The 25202-nt window shown below is 44.3% G+C and overlaps 1 protein-coding gene across 4 annotated transcripts in view; it reads left to right on the top strand.

The window, feature by feature from the left end:
* SHISA9 (shisa family member 9) overlaps positions 1–25202 on the top strand; it is a 1679367-nt gene that overhangs the window by 213557 nt on the left and 1440608 nt on the right. For all 4 annotated transcript variants that reach the window (XM_069645589.1, XM_069645587.1, XM_069645586.1 and 1 more), the window contains exon 2: positions 11953–12080. In XM_069645589.1, the coding sequence (XP_069501690.1) occupies positions 11953–12080 (128 nt within the window). The remainder of the gene's footprint in view (positions 1–11952; positions 12081–25202) is intronic.

Here is a 25202-nt window from a genome sequence, read left to right as displayed (position 1 = left end):
ATACTACCTCCTAAAAGACCAGCCTTTTGTACAAGCTGCCTGATTCATTGTGACTCATGTGTCAACTTGGCTTGTATTATAGTAAATCATGAATTGTGCTTTATTGTACGCCATTGATGCAATCTGACAGATGGACTGTTTTGACAAAAAGGAATAGAAATATGTCCCTAATAACAAAGGGCCAGCACGGCAAGCAGTTATTGGCGTGAAGTGGCCATCCTCAGTTATCCAATGGATCTCCATTGTCCCACTCCTGAACCCTATTGATTGATATAACAAATCATCAATTTAAGACAGCAGTGTGCTACCTTATTACAAAAAGAGACAAGTACATGTATTGCTGTAACTGATTAGGATTAATTTGCGTCAGCTGAAGAAAAAAAAAACAAACAAAAAAAAACAGTTCAGATGGAATCGAAGACTGCCAGGAGAAAATGTGGTTGGTTCTTTCCTGAAACATCCATGTACCCTAAATTGTATAAGGACCTCCAAACACGTTTCTCACATTTTGGAGAATCTCTGTATCCTGGGCTGTGATATGCGCATCCAATCTACAATTGCTCAGTTCATGGCATGTGTCTCACCCCTGGACACAATTGGAAAGCATGCAATTGGCTTTCCATTGTTGCAAATGTGTGTAATTCTTTAGCACCACTCATAAGGTGGAAACACTAGATTAGAGTACACATAGGAGGGAGATGAGATGTGAAGAGGGACACACCCTATGTAAGTTGTTTGGTTATTTACCCACCAACTCCTTATTAATATTCCCTTCCCACCCAAACCACACCCCCTAGGGATCTCTTTGAAATAGCTATATCACACAGTAACACAGTGGGTTGGCTTCACAGCCCCTGTCAGTGTGTCTTCTCACCTCTGTTCCTTGCTCTGAAGTCCTGTTAAATCAAGCATTTGCAAAGCCAACAGTTTAGGGTTGTGTACAGGTGTTACATAGGCATTTGCTGCCAGTAACTGATGCTGCAAGGCCTTGTACTTATACGATTTTCCAACAACTGTTGCTTTGAAGCACTTGGAATCCATAACCAATGGGATAGGGGTATTGGTGAAAGAGTGGTAAGTTTGTTTATATTAATGAAATTGAGGATAACAGATAATTAAATGTATGATATCATTTTATGTGTGTTCCTCGTCTGTTTCTTTTGTTATTCTTTGTCTCCTATACCTATGGTTGTTTGATTTGGAAACTTCTTTTGGCAATTTGAAATATGCACATTAGATTCAATTGTTAGGGAAGTGTGAAAATTAAGTCGGCCTTGAAGAAGCTCACGGGGGCCACATGAATTGACCCCAAAAGACTGAGTTTACTAATGGCCACCTCATGTGGGATATTTTTCATTGACAATGGCAGTCACGGCGCTTGCGGCAAGACTCACACGGATCTTCAATACTAACTTATTTTCACTTTGCACTTGGTACCACAGTTGTGTGCATTTTGTGCAGCTGTAAATAGCGAGTGCTGATGATATCTGCTTCAGCGGCTGTACATTTATTGAACCTCAGAAACACTAGGGCTAAGTTGGCCTTTAACTCGCTGAGTTATCTAACTGACTCTGAATATCATTCACTCAAGACTGATTATATATGCTGGAGGAAGGAGCACCAATGCATGTGTAGGCCTTTTTGTTATGGGTCAGGCATGTGACCATTGTTGGTGATTGCAAAGATCTTGCTGTGTATGTCCCTTAAATAACGATATTCTACAATATCCATTTGCATATATATTTGTCACTGATTTCAGTGTATAAGTGCTTTATTAAAGTTGAAGGGGGGATGATCAGCTAGCTACATCCTCATTGTTAACCCGAAATCATGCTCTTTTCTAGAAAAGGAAATAAAATTGGTTTGATTACACGTTCATGTTTTTTATTTTTTTAAATGTAAGAGCGGTGGCTCTTTTCTCCCTCTTTCCTTGTGTGTCTTACCCGCCCTCGTCTATGGTTTATATGTTCATGTTTGCACTTGTATATTTGTCCACTCTTTTCTTCATTACTCCACATTTGTTTGTATTCTATATATTTCTGACACTTGTATTCTGTGCTCAGTGCTTGCATGCAAACCCATTTTGACTTAATTCATATTTTTTTTATTTATTATATTTTGCATATGGTTAGATGGTAAGCCTTTTGCACAACAGTTGATAATACCATACAACACTTAAAAATCTTGACTACAAAAGAAATCCATATGGATATACAATAAGCAATTATACAATTCATACATTCGGCAGATATTAGATTACCCAACCACATGCTCAATCTTAAAATATAAACTCCCTACGGAGCCATATTACCTGTTAAAACAATCTATGGCCCTTTTCCATACATAGAACGGTAAACCAGCGACTACCAAAGACTCTGTCGAATATATAGTTACTCAAAATTGATCCGTTGTTATTTGACTTTGAGACCTAACCAGATTCTTATAACCTTTCAGGTAATAATTTACGAGGGTTTGACAATCAGTTGAACGATGTGTGTCGGTTTCTGCCTTATGCTTGCATGGCCTTCATTTCCTTTCGTCATCAGATGAACCATTCCAGGCCCCCCTGTGCTCACCAGTGGTGAGTATATTAAGCCGAAGATGTATGTTGAAGCACCGCAGATCCATGTTACAGTATTTTTTCAGGTAGCTGTGAGCTTTATGGATAGGACTTGTCTTCTGGTCTTACACCACGTGTGAAGAGACCATGATTTTGTCAATTCTGCCCTTTTATTTAATGCTATTTGATTTAATTGCATTGGGTACCATTACTCCTCTTTGCCTCTGGAGACTTGGTTGCTCCGTCTTGCATGTGCTTTCTGCATCTTTGATTGTTCAATACTTGGCATTCATGATTATTCACTCCTTTTCTTGATCTGAGCGAAATATGTCTTACGTAAATGGCTTATCGACTCCTTTTGCTCCTTGCAGTTGCTTCTTGCTGTGGCATCCTTGATCGTGAGCCAAGCAAATACCCTTTGTTTTTGCACAAAGCAGCATTCCAGTAACTGTCAGCTCTGCTGCCTTGGTCTATCTCCAAGAGGCTTCTTGCTTACTATTATAAGATGCTGAGGTCCATTTTCTCAGCTTGGCTGATTTACTCACGTAATATTTCCTACTTTAGCAAGCTTCATTGTTGTCTTGTTTTCCTTGCGTTTCTGCATATATACATCATTTCCATCTCTTGTCACTTATCTTATTAGTATATATGGTTTTCTTCATAGTCACATATATGTTTACTTCATTGCTTCAGTTACATCTTCATTCTTTGAACATCCATACATCAAATTCAGTGCGCCTATGTATCTTCTCTCTTTGTGACATCACTTCTCTTCAGTCCGACTTTACTTTTAGTTCTTCTATATCCAGTGGTGTCGGCAAGCTCATGTCTACTGCATCGGTTCTGGGATACATTCGGTTTGGTTGTCTGAGCGCATAACATCTCTCATACCTTCAATGTGTTATTGGGATGATACCAGGTGCCATGCACAGTGATCTATATCTGTTCTTCTAATATGACAGAGGAGAGGGGGTGGGCTCTATAGATGAAGTGTACATCTGCCTCTCTACATGTTTATGTTTGACTTTCAGGAGCAGTAAGGGGGGGTTAAAGAATCTGTGACTTCACAAAACTTTGCAGAGATGTTTGAAATCCTGCAGATGAAAACAAAGATGTTTCTTCTGCCTTGTTGCTCTTTTCTTTTTGAGAGCAATGCAAAATGAGTTTCTTATACACGCTGAACATGTATGTGTACTATATTTACTGCTCTTCCCACCCATCCCCATTCTTTCTTTTGCCGGGAAAAGGAAAGCGCTTCAGGTCTCCTCCCATTGGTGGCACTCTCAGTCTAAATTTGTACCCACGCTCATCTCCATTTTTTTAAAACACCCCCTTTCCTTGTTTTCAAAATTCATTTTAAACACCCCTTATTCCCAAAATCAAGGAGTCCTTAAAAAGATAACAACACCCTGATGCTTGAAACCTTGTAACCTGCACAAGACAACCAGGTATCTGTGCATTGCCCTACTTGCATTCACATCACAGAATTGTTAGACAAAAGCATCTTCTGAGTAAAATGTGCAAGTGTGTATGCATTATTACCCCACTGTTTTCATGTCAACATCGCAGACTAGCTAGAAAATGGTCGGGCTTATGTGTGCAGGCATTTACTGGCGTATACACAGAATTAGGGACTTTGGAATGCTAATGTCTCCTTCCCAGGGACCTGTCTGGGAAAGGGGCCATTAGCATTCCCGATTTCACACTTGTGTCTGCCCAAGCCAAATAATAAAAGATAAGACTTAAAAGAAATAAGCAAAACAATAACCATTTATCGGGATTTCACAGAGGCAAACCTCTGTCTTGTACACTTCAAAAAACACCCTTTTCCATGTTTTCAGGAACAAGGAAGCATACCACACAATACTTTAAGTGCCACCACCGGGTCTCTCCTGCTATCTATAGCCTTACTGCTGTCTCCCTTCTCCCATGTGTTGTCCATGCTCTTACTTGCAGCCAATGGTGTTGCTAGGTCTGGAAAAGATCCGGGGCTACACTAATGTCAGGGCTGTTGGGACTGGGGGCTAGCTAGCCTTTTGGTTGTAGTCCCTGAGCTTCTATCCGGGGCTACAACCAAAAGATCCGGGGCTATAGCCCCCAAAGCCCCCACCTAGCAACGCCTCTGCTTGCAGCCTTGCTCTGTGGTAGTGCAACACCAGGCTTCTCTTATGTAGCGCAAGTGCAGAATGGAAAGCTCTATAAGTGCCCAGCATGCATAATGGTACAGCAAGAGCAGGAGTGGTATAAGCTTTCCCTCACACACACACAGACGCAATGCAGAGAGTTTTTCGCTTGCACGCACGCACAGAACAGTTACCTCACCAGATCGAGCTTGCATTGCACTCATTGCAGTATCATCACTCGTAGACAGTGGGGTGAGAAATTGAGAGGGGGGCAGCAATGAGGGGGTGTGGCCTTAATTATGCACGTGGCTTGAAGTGTCACCAGCCACGACAATAGGTTGCTGGGTTACCTTTTTGTATTGTCCTGTGCTGGGGATTCACCCAAGCCTTGCCGTTGACAAGCCGGTGTCGAATTGCACAGTGCTGTTTCATTGGTGCTGCATTCATGTTATTTCATTCAATAGAATGTGTCAAGCAGTCAATTCGAGGAAACCAACAGAATCCAGCACATGCGAACTAGCACAGTGTGATGTGACACTGGCTTGTCATCGACCGGGCTTGGCTTTGAATCCCCCGCTTGGCACAATCAAAAACAAAGAAAGGCTGTGTTTTATTGTCCCATACTTGGGATTTCAACACGAGGCTCGCTGATGAAAAAACAGTATTCAGCAGACTGTGCTATTTCATAGGCGTGCAATCTCTTTTGTTTTATACAATAGACTGCTTGACACATAAAACCCATTATGGGCTTTATGTGTCAAGCGGTCTATGAATGAAACAAACTAAATCCACCACCTAAGAAATCAAGCAGTGCACCGTGACACTGGCTAGTCACCTTGTATTGTATGTAACTAAGCCTGCCACAAGTAACAGCGCTGCAATGCCCCTGGGCTGTATGTGTGCTATAAAAATGCAAAGATAAATAAATAAAAAAAGACAGCGCGGGGGTTCGAACCCACGCACTTTTCGGGGCTGTTTGGGGTAGTGTGAGCCCCGTCAGAGCCCCAGGCTCGATTGAGGTTGTGGGAGACTGCCGTTAGAGTTCAGCCATGGCTTCCCCGGCCCACCTGAAGCCCTGCTCGTAGAACATATATACAGAAGCCAGCAGTGAAAGTTCCAATCACAAACAGAAGGCATAGCACTGCGAGCTTCCAGTCATAGAATAAGTGCACTCATAGAATGGGTGTGGCACACACAGCAGCATTGTATTCTTCAATTCATCGAGCAGCCGTATAGAAGGCACAGCAGCAGTGCAAGCTTGCACTGCAAATAAAATATACTCGAGGGCCAAAAACAGTTATAACGTTAGTCATACAGAACCAATACCTCAGGGCAACAGCAGTCTTAGTTACACTCACATAGCCAGTTTGGGTGCAGTACAGGTAGAAGGAGAGTGCACTTCACTTCCCTTACAAAGTTCAGGTACAGCACAGGCAGCAGCAATGTAAGCTTGCATCACTCAATGAATAGATGCAGCACAGAAAGCATCTGCACAAGCTTCAGGTACGCGTAGGAGTCCTATAGAATGCAGTAGGCAGTGCAAACTTACATCGCACTTAGAACAGGGAGCAGAGGGCCAGAAAAGGGGAAAACCCCCCTCGAACACAAAACCAGGACCCCGGGTGTAGCAGCATTCCAAATTACCCGCACCTAAGCAGAACAGGTAAAGTATAGGTAGCAGAAGAGACAGCTTTCTTTGCACAGGACAGTTGCAGCAGCGACTTCAGCACAAGCATCGCTAGAACATATAACCCTTATAGCACAGTCAGTAGCTGTCGACGCTGCCCTCACTCACAAGGAGTTTATGTTCCGTACAGGGAGGATTGGTCACACTGAGCAAGCATAGGACAGGCAACAGCACTCAGCACTACAAGCATCCCCACAGGCAGAAAGGGGGCAGCGTGGATGGAAGGAAGCAGTAAACATTCACTCACATAGAAGCAGTGAACAGAGTGGTTAGGTAGAATATATTTATGGCCCAGCAATTAATGCAGGGAGTTCCTCACCCCTCCTCCCCAATCAAGAGTGCCACACCAAATAATCAATAACTGGGATTCTTGACTAACTCTGCTTTTATATAACACCACTAGAACCCCTGACCTCTTTTGCAGTAGGCAAGCCAAGAATGAGGCCAGTGTGCAGAAAGAATATATTTTTATTTTTATTTAATTCATATACAATATCCAAATATGTATACAAGAACTATTAAGAAACACCCCACCATGTGCACAAAACCTTTCCTTTTTGACACAATTCTTCATTACAAACAAGTTTAAAGAACAAATACTTGTTTTTAAGCCACAGAACACAGAACATATAAGATCCCACAAAATGTACAGTTTTCAGTTCTGATTTCTATTCCCCCCCTTGTCACAACTAAGAAGAAAACACAGTTCTAAAGAATATTTCAGGGGCCTGGGTCAGTCATAAGAATACCCCTAATTTAGGGTTCAATTAATGCAGCACTCTAGATTCTGACAGTCAAATTGTGCATTACAATATACTTTGCATGGGGTGTAATTTAAATCAATGAAACACTTTTCTATTGCGCAAAGGAATAGACATGTGTAGTGACTTTTTCTGAAATCCCTATGCACTTTCCATTTCTAGCAATGTTTTGGCACAACCATCATTCAACAAAATACTTTTCACAACATAAAAGGAAACCTTTTCCTTTACCCCATGCAAGGTAAATCTCCCTTCAATTTGCAGTTCCTTTCTCAATCTCTGTGGAGAGTGTGCTTTTCCCTGGAGACACTTTTCTGCACAGCACAGACCCAGAATTTCAGTTTGTCATTTGGACCCCCTTCTGCTTTTATGTGTTTTCTGGAATGGTCTAAGCCATCTCTGTATCTATTATGGTTCGCCTAGGTATGAGTAAAATATGATTCTCCATATAATCTTTCGAGGACCCTTTTAATAACATGCATACTTTTTCACTTAATAAGCCTTTCAGTTCCCAAAAACCTGTATGTGGCATGGCCCTCTGGCTTTTGTTGACTTAATATAATAAGTAATAAATACCATCACTTTACATTCTTTCAAGGTTAAGACCTGAGCACATGTTTATTTATCTCCTTGAACAGAGGGGTGTAACTCTGCCCCCTGACTCATGTGACATTCTCTGTTTCCTGTCAACGGATAGTCAACCCAGAACTTCACCACAAATTGAATTTAATTTTGAGTATTTTACAGAGTTCAAACTTCCATCAATACATCTTTATTTACTCAGTGTTGGTCATTTCACCCCAATTACATCTCTCACAGTTACAATATATGTACCCTTCCTAGCTCTGTCGCTTCCAGATAGAGAGGTTAAGGAGTGTTTGACCTTTGTGGTCTGATGGTGGATGGGGGGTGTTTCTTTGGGTGTTCCAGCAACGGCTGAAGTCAGTTCTTGTGAAAAGAAACAAGTGCTTTTAAATCCTGTATTTTGTCTTTCTTACATGATTCCTGCTTTTATATTTTACATCACATCATATGTATTTTTCTCCTGCACCATGTCATCAATATTCAGCCTTACATTCTGATATATGTTTTAATTACTCTGGCAATAGAGTTTCATGTTTGATGTGTTCATAGTTCCATCCAAGCTGCAAAATGCACAGACTTCTCAATGGCAACTCTCTGCTTTAGCCAATCGGCACTTTAGTGCATCTGTCACCTGTTATGGAAAGTAGGCCTCATTCCTTTCGGCCTTGACACCCAAAAAAACAGGGCACAATTAGTTTGTATTTTCTTTTCTCTGAAATCACTATTTAGATGTTCAGTAGTTGAGAGTTAAATGCTGGCCTTTTGGTTTGACAACCCACAGTGTGCCTTCCACATTCCTGCACCTCTGGGCCTACCCAGCCAGCTGTAGCTCATTTGTATCCTGATGCTGAAAATACCCCACATACCCTTTAAGCAATGAAACGTTTTGCTTCCACGTAGAGACGGCATTGCCACTTTAATTATAAAATCAATTGGACACACGGCACCCTGAAGGCAGAAAGGGACAATCGGACCAAGCAGTGTTATTTCCCTGCCTGCAACAACACTGTAGAATCTGGTCTCTAGCTCTGTCTTAGCTCTTCCGTTATGCAGATGGTGGCTATCTTTAAAGCAATTCGGATTGCTACATACTTTGGGCATGACACCAGCTTGTTGAATATAGATGTCCACACATGCAGCAGTCTCTCGTGGTCTTCGAGTCGTCCAGTCTCTAAAGTACTCTCAAAGCTGCCCACTTGTGACCTTGCTATCCCCAGAAGAAGTCTAATCTCTGAACTTGCCACAAAGGTGCATTTGCTAAACAAAGCAAAAAATATAAACACACCTACAAAAAAATAAGATGCAATGTGTCTGGCCACTGAAGGAACCCTCGCGGCACGTGTCCCAATAAAATAAAAAAATAAGGCGAACCCCTGTCAGGGGAAGGAGACCAGGAGATGAGTTGCAAAGATAACAAAGTTTATATAATCATAAAAATTGCCAGAAAAGAACTCTACTGCCAAAGAGCGCTCTGTCGAAACATTACACGGGCAGCACATGTAAAGAACACACAGTATCACTGATTACGGCTGATGACAACATGTATAGGGTAGATTTTCGTGTATCAGATTGGTGGGTATTGAATAGGACAGTCGATACTATATGGGATACAAGATGCTGATTGGCCGCCGTCTTGCAGTTGCTCTTGGCAGAAGTGGGTCAGCAGGACTCATCTCCGCGGTGAGAAGGTCAGGGCAAGGAAGCACATTGTCTAACTAAACTAAACAACAGGAACTGATAATGCAGAAATAAAGGCATGCATACAGTCTTGCATGAATGGGGGTACTTGGTTTAAATGAGCAAATATATTGGCATTCCGACCCCTGCACTCTGTATTCTCTTTGATACTGCATGTCTCTTACCCAGGTGCCTACCCCAAAGCTTTTGATCTGCCAGCTGTCCTCCTGTCACCGGGATCGGTGATATCTTCGTCCGACAGTGTAGAATCCGAGATCTCCCCCTCCCCCGACTGCTCACCTTCTTCTTCCTTCCGAGAACCCTTCTTTTCCTTTCTTCGTGATCGCACCTTTTTTTTTATGTAGATAGGGACGACCCCAGGAGGAAGCCACCGTGCCCCCCAAAAGGGAGACCAAGGGGTCCCTCCCCCGGGAACGACCAGGAGGGGAAAAAGCCCTTAGGCACAAAAAACCCCTGTGCTATCGCCGGATGCTTTGGAGGAGAGGAACCAGGAATCCTTGTAGGGTGAGAGCTGGTGGAAAGTGTCTGGAGGCAACACGAGGGAGAGAACCCCCCCAGGGACACAGGCAATCCAGTAAGCGGTCCAAGGAACTGGTACACGTGAGGCTGGAAGTGGAAGTAACAAAACGGTAAGCAAAGGCAGTCCAGAGGAACAGGCAGGAGACTGGTACACTGAAGGTCACAGCAAACTTGTCCGAGTGGTAGGCGAGAGCAAATCCAATGGACAAAGCAGGGAACTGGTACATGGAAAGGACGGAGCAGAGCGAAAGGAAGAAGGATACAGGAGGACGGAGCAAGCGGAACAGTCAAGAGGAAGAAAGGCGGTAAGTGAAGATGGGAAGGAGGGAGGGTAAGCAAGTTGGAAGGAGGTCAGAGGAGGCGGGCGAATGAAGCAAAGCTAAGGGAGCGAGAGAAGGGCAGGCAGAAACAGCGGAGGCACGAAGAATGAACAGAGAGGGAGCCGGACTGGGCGCGAGGACCCAACCGGCGGAAAAAACGAGTAACCCAGAAGAGAGCAACAGAGAGCAAGCAACTCAGAGCTAACGGGACGAAACTGGAAGCGTTGCGACGCGTCCGTGACCCATAAGAGGCTGGTTAAAACACCGGGCCGCGGAGCGCTCAACCAATGAGAACAGAAGGAAAGTGAAACCAGGAAATAGGGGGGCGTGATAGAAAGCCGCTGGCAGACGGGACTAAGTTCCGCGTCGCCAGCGGCTCCATAGACGCCAGGAACCCAGCGGCATGACACCTCCTGGGGACCAAGTGATATAGGTGGGCATGTGTTGATTTTGGGAAAATATACTGCTACATGAGATTAGGGCTGTGGAGTTGTCAAGGAGCGGATGGGTCAGATGGGTATCACATGAAAGGAACTGGGGGTTCGGGGCTGGTGGGCTCTGACCTCACAGGGTGGGGTTTGAGAGGGCCCAGGCAGTTTAGTGGAGATGAATAGGCACTAGGACTTATGACATGTCACTGTCTCACGCTCTCCGTAGAGCTCGTTCTTTCAGAAATTATACTACGGGATTGCAACAAGGCATGACTGGGCTTCCGTGAGAACAGGACTCGCGCAGGGCTCGCAAGGGAGAGGCAATGGTGTGGGCTGGTTGTGCGAGGCGCTGGGGACGGGAGAGCTGCATTTCGACCAAGAAATGGGTTTTCAGGCCTAGTAGAAAAGATGGCGTTGGGCCTAGTTCAAAATGGCTTCTTATTGCAGGGCTGGGGGATACAGTATATGTCTAATTCTCTATAGGATGTGATACAACAGAACGTTGCGGGGGGTGGCTGCACCTCCCTCCTCGGTTATTACATATGTTAAGTTCCTGGAGTGACGCAAGGGGGCGGGGCAAGGGTCTGCACTTCAGTACTTATTTTTGTTTCTGTGCCCCAGTTATCTCTGGTATTCTGTTAATTACTGCCATAGTTGCAGAACGCTCATGTGGTCCCAAGTCATGTCTGAGTAGCGCCGCAGGGCTATTTCCTTCCTTTGACTGGCAGCCTGGCACTTACACTGGGAGGGGCAACATTACAAGTACGAGAATGCAAGGAATAGACCCGGGACTGGACTGAACATCCAGGTCAGACCTGGAACCAATTGAAATCTCTCTGTTTAATGTATTTATTTACCTGCTTAGGTAAACAGAATTGACTCGATTGCCGTAGTGTGTATTTATTTAGCTTTACCCATTGCTTCATAAGTTGTCATCATTATTGCCACTGATTATTCAAAAGAAAACGTGATTCACCCCTTTTTAAAGCAGCGCTTGCTTTGCTAATTTCATACATTCGTTGTGGCAGAAAAAAAGCGCTGTGTAATAAAGAGCCATCAGAGTGCGGGTAACTCATTTCACTCAAGTATTATCCAGTCGTGAATCTGGCAGCTCTCCAATTAAGTACACACAGCAAGACGGTGTGTGTGTAGGATGTATTTCCCTTCTGTCCCCATAGGGTTAATGCACATTGCTTGCACGAGACTGCTTATAGATATATTGCATCTGGTCCATCTAATTGAGCGGAACGCTTTGCTTGTGTCCTCAGGGCTCTGGCTGACGTGATGCGTCAAGGGGATCATTACAACGCAGAGCACATGGAGAGAGACGCCAGCCTGACGGTGCACGTGCAGCACTACGAAACCATGCAGCCGCGGCCGCCTGCCAACAACATGCGTAAGTTCTGTCACGTGAGCTGCGCCTGGGACCTGCGCCTTCTGCAAGAGCATTGGGGCAGCTTATCAATGTGTCGTGTGTGTGTGTTCAGCCGTCCTGGAACCCCTGTTGCTTATCGAGGCATTATTGCGTCACAAAAGCCGGAGTGTATCGTTTTTAGTGAGGAATTCCCTCTCCTACCAACTCGTAGCTAAGGTGACCTCGGTTGAAAGTCACAGCAAACCACTAGAGCTCACAAAGTTCTAATTAAGAACTAGAGGGCCAACATTCCACCAGAAACTGTGTCAGCTGTGGATGTCATGCTGATGGAAAGGGTGCCATAGGCCATAGCTCTCAACTTTTTTTGACACCAAGGTGGGTGAAAACTAGGGTGACCAGATTTTAAAAAAAAAGAAAACCAGAAAGGCCATAAACATAAAAGTAGGACTGCCGTAAAAACAAATAAAATGGTAGTCCTACTTCTGTGTCGCTGACCTTTTGCAGGGGTTGGGGGGGTCGGGGAGGGTGTGTGCTCCCAGGCACAATGCTCTCATTGGATGACGCCGGGGAGGGGAAGGGGGAGTAAATGGGTGCGTGAAAAGCATATCACTTGCTTTTCACGCCCCCATTCGCGCAGGAAGAGTCGTGCCGGGACCCGATTTCGGGATCTCGAAATCCCAGCAAAAATATGAACAGTAGCTTCCACCCTTGCAAACCCCTGAGCCTGTGTGCTCCAAGGCGGGTGAAAGAGATGAGCTGGCGGGTGGGTGAGTGTCTGGATGCTTTTGGCGGGTGACACCTGCCAAAAGAGGGTGAGTTGAGAGCTATGCCACAGGCTACAATGGAAAGTGACATGTTCATTCGACCAGCATAGCGTCCATGGATGTCAACTGAATGACAAACATCAGCCTCACTCTTTGCGCCCAAGAAGTATGGAATGTTTGCCCAGCAGTTCTTTATTAGACCTCTGTTCCAGAGCTACCACACACAGCTCAGAGGATACATGTTACAGCATATGTGTATGCAAACACGCATTTTTATTCCCGCTGAAAGATTGATTGATCACAGAGTTAAAAACGACGACACCTCTGCGCAAATGGGGTGATGAATATTGCGAGGCCAGGCCACGTGTTCACATGCAACATATCACGTTCGTGAAATATGTCAATTTAGAGAAGTAAGGTTATATCGCTTCACAGGTGGACATGATAACGCGTGCTGGATCAATTGCAATGCATGTGTATTGTTTCATACCAAGGAAAGGACATACTTCAGTGCATACATGAGTTCAACGCGCACACACATGTACATGAAGAAGTAGACAGAAGAAGCCCGCATGGGTATGTAAGAACTCGTTCAAAGCACGCCAGAATCATTCCAACACCTGTTCGCAAGCACTCATAATGCCGGTTGCTATTTAATATGAATTAAGGACATCAGTGCCAACATGGATTTCAAGGCGTTTCACCAGCTGTCATAGTTGTGTAGTCTTTGCATAGCCGCTAATGCATGTTTTCATGTACATTGCCATACACGAGTTTTTGTTTAGCTGGCCTAGCTGTGGTACTCATCCCTGTGTTCATTTTGCCTTGAAATCATGCATTTCTTATTCTAAACCAGAACGTGATTGAGAGCACAGTCTTCAGAGAGTAAAACGTTTGCAACAGAAATCAGTCGCTTTGATCGCTTGTTTCAATTGATGCACTCTTGCTCAATATCTTGCGTAGTTTGGAATCTGATATTTTGCTGTTTTGCGCCTGACTGCTGCTACATGTATGAACCATGCCGTTGATCCATCACAGTCACATTAAGCGTGATAGGTGGACAACGTTATCTTTTTGGACCGTGTATTATGTAAGACCTGTGTCACCATGTTGCGCGCTGACCGTTCTGTAAACACAGAGCTGTCTAATGCGGAGGGTTGTACCAGGCCACTACACCAAGTTTCTGCCCTCTCCGCTAGAAGGTACTTTGGTCCACACAAACCGGTTAATATGGATCTTCTGATCTAGAATCAAGCTTACTTAAACTATTGTTTACGGGGGGAGTGGGGGGAGCAGGGGTGGACTGGCCTATAGGGAATTTCCCAGTAGGCCTCTGCACCCTGGGCCTCTTTTGTGTAGTATTTTTACATCTTCATAGGAAAATGGTTGGGCTTGCTGAAAATGTGTAGTTTGGGGCCACTGTGAAAATAATGTCCAGGGCCTCTTTTGGTTTCCAGTCCACCCATGGTGGGGGGTCGCATTACAGGCTATGCTTCTAGCCGCATACATTTTGGAAGCAGGTCCTACAATATTCGCAACCATCTCATTCTGTGTAAACCCTGAGAAATCAAGTTTCATCTAATGTGTCAGATTCCAACTATTTTACTTGCACATGGATTGTGACATAGAAACAGAGTACACAATAGTGATTTTGTACCACAGAAAGCCATTTTTCTTAATACCTTTTCAGAAAATACATTTAAATTTGGATATAGCTCATCCCTTTGTATTGTAATGTATTTATTGTTTTTATATAGCGCTTTAATCCAAAGCGCTTTACTGTTTAACGATAAGAATACATTTTAGACTTATTAAACTCCTGCCAGCTTTTGACATCACAGACGGAGGCCAGCCTAATCACTGCATTAGACATGTAATTGCAAACTTGCAATAGTTTAATCTGTGTTTTGAAATGCAGCCCCAGAACAGAAAAGAACAGGCGTATCGATGAAAGGTGGTAAACGTCTTGACATTTAAAAATAAACCCTAGATTACACGTGTATGAGGATTTGAGAAATGGTGGTTATGCTGTAATCCAAGTTCATTGGTTGGCCAGGTGCAAAAACGGACACAGCCTTGATAAATTACAGGGTACGTTATCCGGATTCCCTGTGTAGGTATTTTAGAAGTATGTCTTTTTAAAAGAAAACACGAGGACCCTACATCAATGCATGGAAACATGGCATGAATGGGATGGAACGGTCATGTTTGGACACAGCCAATGCGTCCTTCATCTGGGGAGAAACTCAGTCCTGGTTAACACAATGGGCCCGATTTACAAATGCGTTTTTCAAAGGGAAAGTCTCATTAAAAAAATAAAAAAAATAAAAAGGTTTGTAAATCCGGGTCATTCGGCATTCGATCATTATTTCAGGTCATAGATTCACAAAAAGGTTTTCATTAGGATTTTTCTATTGAATCCGGCTACATGGGTTCTATTTTAGAAACTTTGCAGCCAAGCAAATGCAATTTGCACTAGGGCAACCATTGCCCAAACGCCCAAAAGCATGCCGGGCCTGATTTACAAAAGCGCTTTTGAATGGAATGCTTTGTAAATCAGGCCCATTGTCTTTTGATGCATTTTTGCACCGGGGCGATTTTGCCCTGGTGCTAATCCTTTTCTTTGGTGCAAACATGCTCTGAAAGAATAGGATTTTGCTACAGGGCAATGTTAGGATTTGCTACAGGGCAATGTTTGCCCTGGTGCTAATCCTTTTCTTTGGTGCAAACAAGCTCTGAAAGAAAAGGATTTTGCACCACGCAATGTTTGCTCTTCTGCTAATCCTTTTCTTTGGTGCAAACAAGCTCTGAAAGAATAGGATTTTGCTGCAGGGCAATGTTAGGATTTTGCTTCAGGGCAATGTTTGCCCTGGTGCTAATCCTTTTCTTTGGTGCAAACATGCTCTGAAAGAAAAGGATTTTGCACCACGCAATGTTTGCTCTTCTGATAATCCTTTTCTTTGGTGCAAACAAGCTCTGAAAGAATAGGATTTTGCTGCAGGGCAATGTTAGGATTTTGCTACAGGGCAATGTTTGCCCTGGTGCTAATCCTTTTCTTTGGTGCAAACATGCTCTGAAAGAATAGGATTTTGCACCACGCAATGTTTGCTCTTGTGCAAAGTTTTTCTTTGGTGCAAACATGCTCTGAAAGAATAGGATTTTGCTACAGGGCAATGTTAGGATTTTGCTACAGGGCAATGTTTGCCCTAATGCTTAATTGCACTTGCATCAACGCAGTTGATTTGAGATATGCCCCTGCATATTTAACCCCTTCACTGCTGGGCTACTGCGCATGTCTGTCTCTGCAAATAGGATGAGCACTGTCCACCTCAGCACTTTATGGAATGTTGTCACAGAGGCTGCGTCACATGTGAACGTGCAATAGTGGTTGAGGGTTTGAATTAGGCGTGGACTTGCACTTTCTTCTGTGCCGCAACGTGGGTCTGTTTGCAAAGCCTCTCTTAACATAGAAGGTAACTTAGAATGTATATTAAGGCATTCGTTGCTTGTGTGTGCCATCGGGTGGGTTACCGCACAGCCGCTTTACAGGACTGTGTGACAGTTGGGCAAAATGGCTGCAGGGCAGTCATTCTTGTGATACAAATCTAACAGATATTTTGGGCCCGATTCATGGAATTCTTTACACGGTTTGAAGTGACTTTGCCCTGCTGACACAAACCCCGATTCATGGAACTGTTCAAAGTGTATTTTTGCGGTTCAAAGTCAGTGCCAAGTCGGTTTTGCAGTACAGACTCTCCTATTCCTTCAGCAATCCTGTCTTCCAGACTTCACACCAAGACATCCAGGCCTAAGACTGCCCCATCCGCCCCAACTGTCTGGGCTCTCTTGTGCAGTCGTCCATACTCAGCAGCGTGTGAATGTCTCCTTCTCGCAGCCTTCCCTAGGCGAGCTCCCTCCACGATACTGTGAGTACCACCTCCATCTCTCCTCTCCCAAGGGCCCAAAGCTTCTTCTTTCTGCTCTGTCTCTTCCCTTCTTACAATTCACCTGCCTCCAGTTTCCTGCTGAGGAATCATATAGCTTGTTCTTATTGGTCTCATTTGCCTGCTGGTCTATGACTTCTCCCCCTTCCCCCAAATGTTTCTTTGCTGACCTCTAGTCATCTATCTATCTATACATTTCTTATATTGCACCCTGGGTTGGACTGGCCTATAGGGAACTCTGGAGGTTTCCCGGTAGGCCTCTGCACCCTGCGCCTCTTGTGTGTCGTAACCTATTTTATTTCCACATTTTCTCATTGGAAAAGGGTTGGGCTTGCTGAAAAGGGTGTGTAATATGGGGTCACTTTGCAAATCATTTCCAGGGCCTCTTTTTGCTCCCAGTCCACCCCTGATTGCACCACTCGCCGAAGGACCGCATGGCGCTCACAAGACCTAACAACAGGAAACAGAAAAAGTGGCAGATGCAGACTTTCATTTGATATAGAGTCAACCTGCCTTCTTATTGTCTAAGAAGGATAAGTAACAAAACCCTCAGGCCACCACCATATGTAACTCTCCCTCAAAATTCCATTATTATTTTATTTTTATTTCATTGGAATGTTTGTTCAGTGCTGGCCCTACCCAGAAGGTCTCGGTGCGCCTAGCAACGGTAAAAGGTTGAAAAGGTAGGAAGTGAAACTGAAGTTAGAAAACATTTTCAGGATAGGATAGAATAGGATGGGAAGATCAAGATGGACAAGTGGTAGTTGAGGACATGGGGGATAGGGTTATGCTTGAGGCTCTTCATGAAAGTGGTGATGGAGGATAACGTGCTGATGTGAAGAGGTACAGTGTTCCAGGCACGGGTTGCTCACTGGGTAAAGACTTGTTTTTATGCTTGTGCGGGTATGCAGAGCGGAATGTGGTGGAGAGGCTGACTTGCTTGTCTTGTGTTTGTGTTGGTGATAGGTTTAAATTTGTTGTGGAGGTAAAATCGGGTTTTTTGGTGGATTTCTTTGAAAACAATGCAGAGTCCTTTGAAGTCCATTCCCTGGGGTACGGAAAGCTAGTGGGACTGGGTGTGAGCCGAGGAGATGTGTGAATGTTTGGGTAGGTGCAGGATGAGTCTGGCTGCTGTGCTTTGTATGACTTGTGTGGTAGGGAGTAAGGGTGCTGTTGAGGAGTCCAATGAGGAGAGCATTGCTGTAGTTCAGCTTCGAGAGAAGCAGTGCTTGGACCTCATTACAGAAGTCACCAGGAGGAAGGATGTGCCTGATTTTCCATAGTAGGTGTAGTTGCATGTTTTGGTGACAGCAGATATGTGGTGTGTGAAGGAAAGGTGGGAGTTGGTGGTGAATGCAAGGGATTTCACTGGTATGCAGAGGGATATGTGTGGCTTGTTTGCGGCGAGTTCTTGGATCCAGGGGGTGAGTGCGGGTTTGCGTTTAGGGGGCAGATGAGGAGATATTCTGTTCTGGAAGGGTTGAGCTTAAGGTAGTGGGTGGCCATCCAGGTGGTGATAGTGGAGAGACAGCCTTTGAGGGTGTGGAGTTGTGAGGGGGTGAGATTTGGAAGTATATTCGAGCATCGTTTGCATATTGGTGGAAATTGGAAGTTGTGTTTGTCAAGGGTCTGTACAAGGGATCCAACATATCGGCTGTTGAAGAGTGGAGGTTGGGAGGAGCCTTGTAGTTGGCCAGAGGTTAGTGTTCTTTGTTCTCTGGTGTGTTATGAACATGTTGCTGCTCCACCCTGCTTCTGGATACAACAGGTGAATGCCCTTGCAAAGTGTTTTTATGTTACTAGAGGGAGGCACTTCTTCGCAGGCACTCCCCTTTAGCTTTGACTGCTCTGTTTTATTTTGTAACAGGTGTTACAAAACCATGCACATTTTTAATTGTCTTTGCCATGGGATAATCTCACTCCTCCTCACATAACCCATGTTGTCCTCCAGTTCTCACCACTCCTCGAGACAGTTGTCAAGAGACCATGGATCATTGGTTGAATGAGGCTTCCAGATATTGTTTTGCTCTTCCAGGATATATTCCCTGGCTCTGTGATATCCAGGTGGTCAGTACTTTCCGGGAGCTCCAAAAATCTATAAGTCGATAGGACTCTGGTAACTGGGGCATCATTGCCACTCTCGGTTGGACTTACCAGCCTCCAATTTCTTTGATGACATCAGCTTGGGATACGTTTTATTTTCCTCATGTAATTCCCACGATGGATCATTCGATGCCCTCCTGTAACTCCGCTCAATTATTGGCAGGGTGGTTTTCATTCTGCCTGTGCCTACCATAGCTCCAGTTTTCTTTTTTGCCACCTGGATCTGTATCTTAGAAGAATCAGAGTTCCCTTCACTCAGCTTCTTTGAGGCTGTGTTGAAATGACTACACCTAACCCATTACAATCTCTACTACATCTTCTGTGGCCAGGCAATGGTACTGTGTAACCCACCTGTGTATATCTGGTGGTAATGAGTCATGACTCTGCTCCCTAATGATTTTCTCCATGATGTCTGGTCTGGTGTTAGCGGGTTGTTCAAGCCACTTCACTACTAAGCCCTGAACTCGATAGAGTTGGTGAGGGGGAACCACATAGGTAGTTCTGTGAAAGTAGGGTGCGAGCACCCTCTCCAAAGTAAAGAAATCCAGATCATCTGGGGAAAACGGAAGATCACACGATCATCTGAACCCACAAGCTTAGGGCGACTAAGGAAAGTGCACAAGGACAGCATAGGCTTCAGTAGCGACATTCTTCACAGCAAGGCTCATTTGGCCTCTTATGAGAGGACTTCAATCTTTTGGGCCTAGTTTTATTTTGTCAATATGCCAATAGACTGCAGGCCATTACCGCATAAGGTAATGCCCCCGGGGCCCATAGCTACTGAAGGCTCCGGGGGCATTACCTTATGCGGTAATGGCCTGCAGTCGAGGGGCATGCTGCCATTAGTACCCCGGCCTGTTAGACTGGGGTACCAATGTTTTTCATTTTCCCCTGGCTGCGAGATGCGTACAAAGTAAAAGAAATGGCTGAAGGGACAGAAAACATAGTCCATTTTCTCTGTCCGTGGCGGCCATAGTAAACAAAGAAAATGAGAAGAGCTCCGGGCCGCACGGGATTCCAAGCCATCTGGGGCAGGTAAGGCAAGGGTGAGGGCCAACGAGCTTGCGTTTTAAAAGCTCCTCGACCCTCACCGGGTACTAATTAACATTACAAACGGTGTGGCGATGAGGACTGTGGAAAATATCCAGACAGGCGCAGGAGATCTGGAAGGGCACGTTTACCTTGGATGTGGCCCTCTTTCACTTCAGCCATGGATATGGAAACTAAAACGATAAGTTCGATGAAACCAGGAACAAGGCAAGTTGTTTTTGCCACCCATCGGGAAGCAACATTTTTCACCTCAGTCCTTCTCAATTCGGATACACATAATGCTTGAAAGGGAAAGTTGGTCAAACCGGCTGGTATTGCTCTCTGCGGATGCTAGGCCCAGCCTTGCCATCAAACAAAGCCTGGACATAAAGAGGCGAATGTTCCTCCCTAGAGGACAGGCAAACATTAATCTTATGAAGCTTCTTCTGCTTTTAGTGCAATGTCTTAGGTTTTTGTCCAGTTCAGCGGAACTGTTTCCATCTTTTCCCAATGGTAGTCATCTCTCCAATCTTTCTGGCAAGTAAAAATGGAACCGACAGAAGTTCAGAATACTGCCAGGCTGTGGGACTATGAGGACACACATTTTGCCATATCTGCAATTGTGCAAATAATCTAAATAGTGTAGCGTGAAGTGCGTAACTTGTGGATACGCTGCCGTTTTCTCCTAGCTGTGTTAGGGGTCCAGGTGACGTAAGGGTCTGGAGGGACTTGCCCATTCAGCGGTTCCTTATCATGACATGACAGTGGTTTTAGTTGGCGGTGGGGGGTGTTAAAAGGATGAAAAGGATGATTGTGTGTATTTTGTGTATTTGTAGAGCTCATGTGACTGTCTGCAGGCGTCTACAAAGCTAAAAGACAAAAGCAGCAATAGGGCGGGGGCAGGAATTCACTTGGAAAGGGTTTGAAGAGGGTCCCCCCTATTTCTCCACACTATGCCGATGCAAGGAGTGGACGAGCACGGAGCTCTCTTTTCCAACCTTAGGAAAGTGAAGGTCTCAGCTTTAAAATACGACATCCAGATTGAAACTCGGGAGAAAATATCCTTTGAAATCACCTCAGACATATGTAAATTTGAAATAAAAGGGAAAGGCGACTTAAAAGGACACAAAGGCTAATAAACCATGCCTCAATTAACTCAAAACTCTTCAAGGACATTTGAGCAAATGTCCCACCGAAATGTCGCTCTGAAGAAAGTGCACTTCTTCACACACACTGGGCCTCATTACGACCCAGGCGGACTTCGCGGTGCTAAATGCACCGCGAAGCATGGCGGAAAGCCGCCGATAGCGCCATGGGGGTTGGCGGATTTACCGCCCCATTCCGACCTCGGCGGAGCGGTAAATCCCCAATCCCCATTCTGCCCTTCCCCATTCCCATTTTTGCCCCATAGGGTATAATGGGAGTGGGGAAGGAGTTAATTACGCCACCGTAAAATACGGTGGCGTAATTAACAACGAGGTCCCGTAGCGCCATGGTTTTCTCCGGCTGGTAAAACCAGGCGGAGAAAACCTCCATGGCGCTACGGGAACTCGTAGTATGGCGGAGAGGTACGCCATGCACTACGCTGGCGTAATACCCTCTCCGCCAGGGTCCTAATGAGGCCCACTGTGATTGTGAACAGGAAAGTGAGTTGCAGAAGAGGATGCTGACTACCTTGGGTTCTGGTTAATGGCGCCATTGGTGTAAATTCTTGGTCAATGTTAACTTGTGTACAGTTCAGCCAGGAATGAAGCGTTCCTTTGCTGGAAAATGGGTTCAGTACAGGAGGGGGACTGCATACTAAGTAGCGCATGAGGGAGAGGGCCGCCATTGTTGTTGGATAATCCCTCAATGTTACATGTACCGATACACCTACACCATGCGCCTAGAAAAACTTGTGTACAGGCGCGTTATACATGACTCATATGACCTGCAGCGTTTCATGGTGCCTGCATAGTGCATGGAACTGGGCAGAACAGCCTGAGTGCAGTGGAGTGCTCGGACGCAGGGCTGTAGGGAGGGTCTCCTTTGTCTTTTTGAAGCATGATTTCAATGTCTACAACTTGCAATGTAATATTTTTCTTTGTTCTTGTTTTCATTAAACAATGGCTACTTTCTTCGTCTGATGTGCCTTACGAGAACACTCTGTCCTGACATTGACATAAAACCATGCCTTGCTAAACGTCACCTTTTGAAATCTTTGCCCGGTTGGCGTTTTGCCCTAAGTAACACAGTTAGAATTGTTCTTTTGAGGGATGTGGAATGGTGCATCACCAACCATCTGCCAAGCCTTAATGGCGCACTGCTACGAATTGTGCATTTGTAATTTTGCACAGTGGTCGAAGTGTACAAAAATAAGTAGTGGAACTATGTTCCCTGCTGGCCTGCACCCACTCCCCACAAACCCCATCATCATGTCCCCTCCCACACACAATACAAACCAGCAAACAGTTGCACCTGCTTTTTAAGGGGACGTTCAGTGCAGTGCACTGAAAGGGCACGTTTCAACTTCTTCCTACACTTTTATTTTAAAATGAAACCATTCGGGAACGGTTGCTTTTTAAAATGAAAGTATAGGAGCTGTAAAAGGTAATTAAAAAAAGTAGAGGAGCACCGCTCCCAACCGCTCCCGCTCACTTCGACCACTGATTTTGCATTACTTAATCTTGGAGTTATTATTGTGTGTGATGCCAGGATCACCACTTTATATAAGGCAGAAAAAACCCTTTTAAAACACACTCGCATGGTCAGGGGATGACCCAAAATATAGATATATTAAGGAGCTCGTTGTACCATTAATAACACTTTTTTCTCTGACTTTATGCACATGTCTTAAAGCACACCCCAAATTCCTGGTACCTTCAGTCTTGAAAAAATAGACCTGGTACGTATAGCTACTGTTGTCAACAGTTGTTTAGTTTTAATCAATAGTTAATAATAATAAAAATACTCATAAAAGTGTTTGGTTTGAGCATGACCCAACCTCACACAGCATGGTATAAAAGACAATTCAAATCACAAGTAGAACATACATATAACCACATTCAAAGATAAAAAGCAGTATAAAAACACACACAATAAATGGATTTAACAATTTTCCAAACACACTGAGTTCACCGACTCAGATACACAAAAATCCCAACATGTTTCAGTTCTTGTTTGCACAGATGCATGTACCTTTTTCAGGGGAATTCTTCCATTACCTAGTTTTCACCATGCAATCCAAAGTCACACCCGGGAGTTCCCAAAGGGTTCCTTAGCCAGGAAAAAAATAAAGGGGGCGGTCATCAGACATGCACATCAGTCGAAAAAACTAAGACACAAATTCCATACTCCAGTGCAACTAGCTTATGAATCACAGTGCATTAGGAAGGAAGGACATGATTGCTCCCAACCTGTCCTCATTGTAAAGCTACATACCTCTTAAATTGGTATCAGTAGCGCTGGTGTCAAAACACCACAGTTTTGCTGTAGACTCCACAGATCGAGTCTCTATTATTCAATTGCTCCCATGTAGCTGTAGGCCCACTACAGTGCTGCAAACCAACCAAGACATACAATCCATCAATACACAACCACAAGAGGTGTGTCAAATCACCACCATACACCACTGCGTCCACAGCAACTCCTCGTGACTTCACCGAAGTGTGACACCCCCCATTTAAGAAGAGTTGAAAGAGCTGAGTTATATAACTTCTACCCCAACACCTCATGGTGAGAAAACCACAACACAATACCTCCTTATTCAAAGCATGCCGCTGCACAATGCATCAAGTTTGTCTTGAAAGGACCAAGCTCTCTGTATTCAATGATTCAATGCCTACGGAAAACATGTAGCGAACCAACATGCATCAGTAAGTGAAAGCGTGACCCTACCGCTGCAGTAATGTACTTATATTTTAGAAACAGGCTTATTTCTTGAAAAGCGGGCTGTTTGTACGACCAACCCAACACGACAAATGTAAGGCTACATACCTGTATCCTGTGGAAAGGCGACTTTACAATAATCACCACTTCTAGCAACTACCGCTTCAAATGCGTACCGCGCTCAGACTGCACCGGAAAAGCTTGTGTATAAACACAATGTTATGTCCAGCATCATAGACAAAGGACTACGGAGGCTAGAACCATCAAAATAGATATAAACAACAGACTTACGTGCCCAAAAACATACGAGTACTCCACTGTTGAAGATTGCACCACGGAAATAGAAAAGATCATATCTTGAGACGCCGGGCACAAACACACAGGCACCAAATGCCAAATTGGTCCTAAAACAGGTGCCACCTTCACCTCAAACAGAAACCAAAAATAAAAAAATATGAAAACATATATAAAACAGACGGCTATAGAATAGCCAATAATGGGTATGAAAACCAGCCCATAGTACGCTAAACCAATCACAAAAGGATATAATAACCCAAACTGCACAAGTCAAGAAACATTTCACCACCACAGGACACAAATTGCCATTTCGAAAAACATCACATGACCACATGGTACCACATTTTGATTCAAAGCAGGAAAATAACAAGGATTTTCAGGTTAGAAATACTAATCATGTGTATGTTGCCACTCAATTTCTTCGTTTAAACCCGCAACATGACTTTGACATTTGAAAATCATTTTCTGTTCAAACAGTAATAATTTCCTATCTGTTTCCAACTTATTTTTCCCAACCACCCTTTTCAAAATCACCCATCTCAAATCCTCATGAGAATGCTTCATTAGAGTGCAATGTTTGACCAAAGGTGCTGTGAGAATCTGGTTCTTTATGCAGCTGCGATGTTCCACTATACGTGTGCGGCATTTTCTATTCATTTTACCAATATATTGCAGTCCACATGGGCAATATAGTGTAGTTTGTCTGAATGCTGTTATCTGTTTAGCCGATATATGATTCCTAATCAGCATGCCTCTGATGTTTTGGCTTTTTTTAAACGCCACTAACGGCGGAGGCATCGATTTATCATTGTAAACCTTTTTCCAGGTTCTGTTAATGATACCTTTAAAGTGGAAGCTGAGTTGTTTGTGGAATGGCTCAACATCCAGAACCCCTTTTTGAAATTCACCAAGGAAATTAACACACATGAAATCAACTTATTAGACATCACCATCTTCCATCATGAAGGGAATTTAAAAGTAAAACCTTATAACAAAAAGACCGACAAGAATGCTTTGTTGCATTTTTCTAGTCATCATGCAAACCATATCAAAACAAATTTGCCTTTTGGGCAGTTTCTAGGACTCAAAAGGAATAGCAGCTTACAGCAAGACTATGTTAGCAGTGCGGCCGTGCTAAC

This window comes from Ambystoma mexicanum, chromosome 2p (genome assembly GCF_040938575.1).
Source record: "Ambystoma mexicanum isolate Mex_15411 chromosome 2p, UKY_AmexF1_1, whole genome shotgun sequence".
In the NCBI taxonomy this organism is placed as follows: domain Eukaryota; kingdom Metazoa; phylum Chordata; class Amphibia; order Caudata; family Ambystomatidae; genus Ambystoma; species Ambystoma mexicanum.
This window is presented reverse-complemented; position numbering and strand designations above follow the sequence as displayed.